Source organism: Zonotrichia leucophrys, chromosome 4 (genome assembly GCF_028769735.1).
Source record: "Zonotrichia leucophrys gambelii isolate GWCS_2022_RI chromosome 4, RI_Zleu_2.0, whole genome shotgun sequence".
Taxonomy (NCBI): Eukaryota; Metazoa; Chordata; class Aves; order Passeriformes; family Passerellidae; genus Zonotrichia; species Zonotrichia leucophrys.
Genome location: NC_088173.1, coordinates 9,112,424 through 9,121,457, shown reverse-complemented (window position 1 = coordinate 9,121,457; position 9,034 = coordinate 9,112,424). Strand labels below are relative to the sequence as shown.

General features: G+C 40.4%; 1 protein-coding gene across 1 annotated transcript; it reads right to left on the bottom strand.

Moving 5' to 3' along the window:
- Positions 1-455: 455 nt before the first annotated feature.
- EXOC1L (exocyst complex component 1 like) lies at positions 456-7,878 on the bottom strand. The gene is made up of 3 exons (XM_064712214.1): positions 7,562-7,878; positions 3,866-3,996; positions 456-2,840 (listed from the first exon to the last, which is right to left on the bottom strand). Exons 1-3 carry the CDS (start codon positions 7,680-7,682, stop codon positions 2,577-2,579), a joined length of 516 nt encoding a protein of 171 aa, XP_064568284.1. The 5' UTR covers positions 7,683-7,878; the 3' UTR covers positions 456-2,576.
- Between the last annotated feature and the right edge of the window lie 1,156 nt (positions 7,879-9,034).

Genomic DNA, 9,034 nt, shown 5'->3' with positions numbered 1-9,034 from the left:
TACAGAGTCTTGGTAGCTGATAGCTCATAGAGAGCTGTGTGAAAGTAAGGAGTGCCTAGATTAGATCCACATAGATCTTTTAAAGTACTCTTCTTTTTGATAGTAACTGAAATATTTGACATGGACAATGTCCCTGGTTTTTGCATTCTTTTTGTTCAGTCAGACTGCTCAGTTAAGAATCTCTGAAATACTACATTATCAGACAGAAGACATGCCAGAGAGATTCTAAGTGCATATTCTTCCATGTAAAATGCAGGTTTGTGTCTTCCAATATAGCCCATTACATGTTTATATAATACAAGAACAAAAATGTATAAACTACCAATGAAAGTCCATTAAATATGGTTGAGCATTATAGCAACTGTTTATCTATTATCAGTTTCTAAAATGATGCAGACAATTACTGGGCAAGAATTAAGTACACATGTACTTTATTTCAAAAGAATGCTCTGAAGTGCTCATTTTTAGAGTTCTATGTTTTTTATTACAATTACAAGATGAATGATGAAAGCTTTTCCACCCAGAAAACACTTCCTTGTGCCTATTAAGCAAAGAATTTGTAAATATTGTGGAAAACATTGTGATCTCAACAGTCAATACACAATACTAACAAGACAACGTATCATAGGTAGCAGTAGCATGAATTATACTTTCTATATAAGGTGGTTTTGTGGAACCTGGATGTTGGGCAAATACTTCTTGTAGCTAATAATCAAATGTCACAATACATTTACTTGCACTGGATTATCCCAAAGACATTATCAAAAGACCAACTGTATTGTGCAAACAAACACTAAAATTACATTCCTTCTCTCTAACAGTATTTAGGTGGCAAATTTAAGACCTAAGTCCTTACAAATGCCAGAGGATTTATGTTACCCATGTAAACTGCCCTCACAGCTGTCTTCCTGTACAGTAATAATTACTAAGATCTGTGTTAGAACCAATGTAATTTGCAATATATGCCTAGAATAAATATCTAACATCCAAATATTAACTAATCAAAGGTATGGGCTTTCCTATGTACACACAATTGGACAACATGGCAAAAATAGAAAGCTGTACCTTTTACAGGTTTTCAAATATATTCTCACTTACTTGATGCTATTTCAATTTTGAATCCAAAGTACATTTACATAGATGTTTTCAAAGATGGGAGTTCCCATGAAAGACAAAGTCCAAGCCCCAGTACAGCAGAGTAGCCTTGCACAGCTCTCCCAGGTTAGAGGCGGCAGGTGCTGAGAGAGGACATGAGCCAGCCTCTGATCTGCTGGGAGCCAACATCACCCAGCTCCAGCTCCATACCCAGCTTAGTCCACAGCCTGCCTTCCTGGCCTTCCTTGGCTGCCAAAGGAAAAAGCTAATTCTCTTCTGCAGGACATTCTGACCAGAAGCTTCTCTGAATGGAGCTTACTTTGGGTTGGCGTTTTTTTATTTACTATGGGATGGACAGCCAGCTAACTCAGCTGACAGACAATGGGCAGGAACACCATGCTTGTTATCATTAACATTGCTCCTCTTCAGCTTCTGCTCAACACTGCTGCCACTTATCCTCTGTTTCTACCATAGTAAACTGCTATCACAAGCTGTTTAATTTTGAGAGATGCTCCAAACCCCTCAAATGGACTCCATCCCATGGTAACTGTAGCTCTAAGTACTAACGTGCCTTTAAGTAGTGCACTGAATATGCTTACACTCAGCTAGAAACTGGTGAAAATAATTCTCATAATTCTATTTTGAAAACTCTATCACTTGCCTACAAAGTAACTCTAGTAGCCAACAACTACTGTTTACACAGCATTTTCTATCCTTTGGTTTAGAGATAGAGACGATTTCTGTTCCCTAACCACAGCTGCTCATAAGTAATGAAGGGCAAGAAATGATACATTAATGTTACAGAAGTTCTCAAAGATCTGACAAATAAAGCAATTATGCTTAACAACATTTATTTTCTAAGTCAGTATCACAAATAACCAGAGGGAATACTAAATGTTCTGTGGGAAAAGCAATATAGCTGCATAGGTGAAAAGTTGGTCCCATGGTACCCGAATGCAGTACTCCTGTTCATCAGGATGAGAACTGGATTCTTGTAGGGATGTAGGTATGATCACTTTAAGGGAGTTCTGTGTTTCAGCACAGTTGGAAATGGAAATGTGCATCATTCTCATACAGAACTCAACTGATTACTTATTTTTTCCTGCTTCCAAGATATTAACTAACTGTCAATGCTCTTAATGCTGTGAAAGTATTTCAAGCTATTAATGAAAGATAATTTATACCTCCATCAGCATATAAGCAAATGCTGAGCTCTGCTTACGTAAGCAATCCCCACTGACCATGATAATTAGTGGTTCTATATTTCCAGTCTCTTGTATGTATATTTGCTAGAATGAGGACCTCTTAATATGTATAAATGAATTGTCAACTATTCATGTAAAAAGTATGCTCCACTTTTTACTTACACGTAAAATTAAAAGGAGACACTACATATCACCTACTAACTTTTTGATCAGGTGGTTTATGAAATGCTGGTCAGTGAAAGTCAACCAGTCACCTTTATGCTAGAAAATACATCTTTAGGAGAAACGACAGAGGGAGAGACATAAAAGGTTGAAAGCATAGAAGCAAACCCTCATAACTACTATGAAATCTCTATTGCTGGATGACCAGATTGAATCATCATTTAGGTAGGTGTCATCAAAGTTCACAATCTTGAAGTCCTTCTTAAGGTACGTGGCATTCAGTTTGTTCAGTGTTCGAGCAAAGGTATATTTAGATGCACAACTATATGCTTCCATATTGTAGACTTTGTGGAAATGCATATCAAAATATGGATTATCCTAAAAAAAAAATAATTTGAGAGAGAATGAAATTACTACACACGTTACTGAGTTAGAATTGCAATCTGTTGTTCTCTGCCTAGCTACCTACAGGGCTTTTTCTCAGTATGATGGGCTCTAAAGGACTTCACATACTTCTGCTATTCATCTTAAATGGTATTTTAAAACTTTAAAAAGTAGCAGCTGTATTTCTTTGTCATTGGGAATTTTTTTTGAGTAAAACTTTTTAAGTTTTTGCAAGCAGTACATTCTACTTTATTGGTCCAGTGTTGTTTTGAACTGAATCAGTTTGTTATGTTCCCTAAAACACAGTATATGAAAAGCACTTGCCTGGGGCTGTAACCGTCTGCGTCTGTGGGAGAAGAAGAATATTGATTGCTCTTCCTGCCTGACTTGTACTTCCTTGTGCTTTCTGGCTCTTTGACACAATTAATTCTAGCAGCAGACAAATTCTTTTAAATTCTATGGATATGAATACCTATTATGAATATTTATAGCAGTGTTAATTACCCCATGAGTTTGAGGTTCAATTAGGCTTTTCTTTAATCAAAAATGAGACAGATTTTGATCATCCCAGCTGTAAAAGGCTGAATCATTTCTGAAGAATACTTTAGCACAACACTTCAGAAGAAAGTCTCCATTAAAATTTTTAATGAAATTTTGTTTTCAAATATACCCTATAATCTATTACATTAACTGCAATTTACACTGGAAGCTGCAGATGGAGAACTTTTATTACCAGTTATGATGACCAAATTAGAAAACACCCAGCTTCTGCCTGAGGTTTGAACCAGAGATGAAGGCTATTATAATAAACTAACAAACAAAAAAATTTCACCTTCCTCTTCCTCTCCAACAGTGCAAATGTGATGTGGAGCCTCTCACATGCAATAAAGCCAAAATTCCTTGGTAACTTAATTTTATTTTTTAGATAATGCATTTTAATTGCATTTTAATACTTGTATTCTAAATTGCAAAACAAGAAAATTATTTTCTATGTATATAATACAAAATGTGACACTTACTGTATCTGCTTCTTTTCCATCAATCATCTCCAGATCTTTCAGAAACCACTTTTCAACTATTTCATATTTCTCCTCTCGGTCCACTCGCCAGTGTTTAACCATACATATTTCTACTTCTTTACTTTTAGTTACTAGAAGAAAAAAAGAGTTTAGATATGCAAGCAAGTCTTTCCCAAAGTTAAACCCTGACAGCAGGGCTGTATGGGGTTATACTGGACTTGACAGCTTTATTTTGCCCAGGTAGTAGGAACAGTGCCATGTTGTTAGTCTAAGAAACCTGTCGGATTTTAGCAGATTTAGGATTTACCTTACCCATCCTTTGTTCAAAAGCCTTTCATGTGAATTCACTGCAATGAAATCCTCATTCTGGCACTGGGTCTGCATTATCCTTCTTACTTCAATAGGGAGACTTTTTTGGGGTGCTGCAGTTAGGAAATTGCAAAACCTGTTTTACCAAGGTTCTGCATTTACATGACTTCTGCCACACTTTCCATTCTGTGAAGGATGTGCTCTTATGACGCCATTACTTTTTTAAAAAACTCTTATTTCCCTATCTAGTATGTAAATGAAATCAACATTGAATTTTTTTTCTTAAAGCTTCCACTTGTCCAGTGCCAAATTAATAGAAATTACTGTTTTCCAACTTAGGCAGGAAATGAGATTAAAAAGAGCACGAAGATGCTCTTTGCAATAACTACCATTATTAATTGATTGCCTTGAGTGCTGACTAGGAGACTGGATTTCTGTAACAGACCATTACGAGTGTGAAAAGTACCAGAGCCTGAACAATCTCCTGCACATCCAGCTGCTGATGCCTGCAGGCCAGGCCACACTCCCAAGCTATCTGGTAGCCCAAGTTATGGTCAAGAAGTCACCTACATCTGGCAGGAACATTTCAACTTCACAGCACAAGGCTAGGAACACAGGAGCAAAATGCTTTTATTTCCAAATACTGCCTGAATTTTTGAAACCCCATTTTGAAACTTCATTAGTTTTACCTTTCTCCTGTTAAAACATCTCTCATTCTCACCTGCTTATAAGAAAATGATTATTAAATAACAGCAAAGTACATATGTTAGAGATATTCCTTCTTTCCATTGTAAAGAAAAACAGTGGAAAATACATATATTTATCATAATTTCTCTCAACCTATAGCTTCCCTGCCTGGGAAATACAAATAATTTTTTTCCTTGGTCCTATCAATCACAGTTACTCAATCATTTTTACCAAAAGACCACCACTGTGTTATCTTCCATGGAGAAATGACAATGGTTTTCATTTGCAAGCAAATCTAGCACATTATTCCTAGGAAGTTCTCTTCATGCTTTCAGTTTCACCCATTTTGTTTGCTGGTTTGCTAGCTTGTAAGGGAATATGTTGTCTCCCTCAGAGTTAAAACTAAAGGAAGCAAGCCTAGAACCCAAATCCTCTCAAAAATACAAAGGGATGTCCTAGGGCCCCCCCAGATCCCCACATTGCCACTGCTGCACCCCTCTGACAACAGAAATCCTATGACATAAGGACAGAGCACAGATCTTATGCCCAGTGAACACAGTGGTGAAACTTGGGTGTGCTATTTTCACTTAAGAGAAAAAAAAAATTTCCTGCATTTTACATACTGCTTGATCTTGCACTCAATTAAAAGAGTCAAAGAATTTTCTTTTCATGGAGAGCATGAGCTCAGATCTACCATGTCACTCTATTAAGCTCTAAAAGCTTGGCTTGAGGTGGGCACAGCAATACCTTCATAGAGGACAAAGTATTTCTTAAAGCCTTTCATGGACTAAACACCTTTTCCAGTATCTCTGTAGGACAAAAATGTTATCTCCACCATTCCATCTTGGGTACACCAATACTGGGTTGTGAAAACCCCTGAATGGGGCTGCATTTCAGCTCTATGTTTTTCTGGGGTTTATAAATTGTTTTGTGAAAGGACACTGTCACCAGCATGCAAGAACTGGGACTTGCTGTTGGGAAAGGAAAGGAAATAGTGTTGGCCATACGGCACCAAAAAAAGATTGTTCAGTTACCTACACCAGGATTCTGTTGTTACACACATTTCAAAAGGCGTAGACTGAAGTTTTGACTGTAGTTTGACTGATTTTTTTTTTATGGTAATTTGAAATCAACAGAAACACACACAGGTTGCATTGCAGGGATAAGATTTTAGATAATGTGTTTTGCTCCTACAGAATCACAGCAGAACACAGTAGTGGCTGGCAGCTGGATGCAATCCATCTTTCGAATCAGATTTCCACTCTACTCACCACTTACTCAACCGTGCCTGAATATATTAAGAGAGTGTAATATTGGATAGTGGAGAGATCCTACTCTTAATACTCTACATGAGTTTTCCTTTATGTCTTTAGAGACTTCCAATCTGTAAATCTGATTAGAGGCTTTCTTTGATGGTTTGTTCTCCTCTACCTAAAAAAGAAGTTTTTAGGAAAGATTTTAAAGATGCATAATGTTAATTCTCCTTTTTGGAAGTTTCACAACAATGAACTGCTTATAGAACTCAACATGAAACTAATCATACTTCTACTGATAGTTTATGAAACTCATCTTATGAATGAGATTTATATTTGTGTATGTTTAGAAGTCCTATGATATTCAGGAATTAATGCCTTAAAACTGCTTTTATAGTTCTAACATACAAAGCCTGTTCTACCAAAATTAAAGGAATACAGGGAACATAGCTGGCTCAGGTATCCAATAATCAGTAAAAGAGCTCATGTGTTCTAAGGACTTTAGGTTTTTAGAAAGATAATGAACACAGAATACTGGATGCCGACCCCATATATGTCTCAAGCACACATTATTTCTACCTATTACATGTGTTTGGAACCTGAAGAGGAAACAGACAAATAATCACCCACTTCAACCTAACTACTTACAGATAACATATCTCTTCTTATTATTTTTCAGTGGTTTGAAATAATAATTTAAAAAACCCAACCAGCTTTTCTGAAACCTCTATGAAATAGACTATTCACTTGAAAAGAAATTTAGGAAGTAGCTAATTACCACTTAAAACCTTGTTTTACTCAAAGTAAAAATCTTGTTTTACTCGAAGTTTGTGCTAATTACTAACTCCAGTGTGTATTTATTTAAACCAGAAGTCTAATTTGCTCAAAGTGGAAAAGGGACAATATGTGGGACATTAGACCAAGCCGAGGGGTAGTACAGAAAATTTACAAATGTTTCCTGCAATGTTAATGCAGGAAAAAACCTGTAGAATTTGGAAAGAATCTGTAGAATCTAGCAAAGAATCTGTAGAAAAAGTGACTAGAACTATTGCAAGGGTTTGCTCTTTCCAGAGCAGTTCGGGCGCTCACAGCGCTGCCCGGCCAGAGCACGGCTCTCAGCCGCGGGGCAGATGCGGCGTTTCCGCGCTGGTGTCAAGCCTGGAGCCGGCGTGCCTCACACCGGGACAGAACGCCGTGTTTCCGCGCAGGTGTCAAGCCTGGAGCCGGCGTGCCTCACACCGCGACACAACGCCGTGCTCGGGGGCTGCGGGAGCAGCGAGCCGGGCTCCGCGCTGTGCCGGGGAGCGGCTCGGCGGGACGAGGCTCTGCCCGCTCCGGCCCGGGGGCGCTGAGCGCCGGCCCCGCTCCCTCGCCTTCCCCGCTCCCTCCCGCTCCCGCGTCCCCCACACAGCCCCGGAGCCCGGCCCGCCCGGCGGCTGCCCCGTACCTGCGGCGCACAGGTAATAGCGCTGCGCGCCCGCGCCCTCCACTTCGATGAACTCGTGCAGCCTCTGCCGCCGGGGCCCGAACAGCCTCTTGGCCAGGTCCTCCTTCACCAGCGAGGACATGGCACCCGCGGAGCTGCTCAGCGCCGGGCGCCGGCCCCCCGCGCCCCGCGGCCGCCACGGGGCACCACGGCGGGGGCTGCGCTCCGCCCGCGCCGGGCCGCGGGGCGCGGGGCAGCACGCATGGCCGGCACCGGCACCGGACCTGCCCCCCGCCCCCCAGCAGCGCCGATAAAACTTCGGGCCAGCGCCGGGAGAGGCCGGGCCGCGGATTCCCCGCCCCGTGTGCCAGCGGCGCGCTCCGGGCGCAGGGGCCGGTACCGGCTGCGCCGCCCCGCGGCTGAACGAGCCAAGGGCCGGGGGTGCCGCGGGTCCCCCGCCAGAGCTGTCACCCGGCCGGGGGAGGACGCAAAACAATCACACTAGAGGCGATTTACCAAAAAAAAAAAAAAAAGGCTGTTAACGCAATTCTTTTTATCAGTAGTTGAAAGCCCTGAGAATTTATAAAGGAATTAGATGGCATTACGGCTGTCACCAGTGTTCCTCCAGTAATAGCTTTTTGGCTATTAATAGCGTTATGGACAAAATTGTCTTGTGCCACTCCTTGTAAACAGAAAGTGAACTCACGTCCAGAGGAGTCGTCAAAGGCAGCCTGGGCACTACCCCAGAATGTTTGCACGTCTGAGAGGTCTTTCATATCAGACATAAATGTATTTGCAGAAATTTTGGTTGTTTCCGCCATTCTGCAGGTGTGTGGGTGAAGTTCCTGGAGCTGGGTGCTCTTCTAATTCCAGTATCCATGGTAGTCTGTGCTAGAGTTTTGCCCTTTGGACTAGTTTCTAGCTGCTTATAAAAGTTTGGATATTCTCTTCTTATTCTTATCTTCAAGCTTAGCAAATCTGGATACCTTACTGAGTTTTTCATTTTTGTGATCTCAATGCAACATAGAAGGAAATGTTACCTTGGAATGAAACTGAGTGCTAAAGTGAAGGCAAGATTTAGAATCTGAGGATATTTTAAAAATCGGCAATATTAGAAATAATTAGTGACTTAGGTCTACATGGTGCTGATGATGTGAAGCAAAATGGAATCAAGTTAAAATGATGTAAAATTAGGGGAAATCATCCTCTGCTATAGATGCTAAGCATATTGGGTTATGTGGAAAAGGATTGAAAAGAAACTAGGTTTTGATTTATTATGCTCTCTTTTGATTGCAAACTGTGTTTGTAAATGCAGCTATGATTTTTAGATATATAGAGTAATTTCCTTCTTTGATTTGGGAGAGTAAAGTTACTCTAAGCCTTAGGATTCATAAGTACGGTGCTTAGGGATAAATTTAATCTCCTAGCTTTAAAGTGTTATTTTAGGAAAAGAGCAGGACGCTCACTTCCAAACCAAGACATCCGCATATCAGG

Bases quoted from the DNA above. Each gene is read 5' to 3' on its own strand.
- EXOC1L (XM_064712214.1), bottom strand. From the start codon at position 7,682: ATGTCCTCGCTGGTGAAGGAGGACCTGGCCAAGAGGCTGTTCGGGCCC. The intron at 3,997-7,561 runs GTACGGGGCAGC...TTTTTCTTCTAG, and splicing joins CTATTACCTGTGCGCCGCAG to TAACTAAAAGTAAAGAAGTA. The intron at 2,841-3,865 runs GTAAGTGTCACA...TTTTTTTTTTAG, and splicing joins ATGGAAAAGAAGCAGATACA to GATAATCCATATTTTGATAT.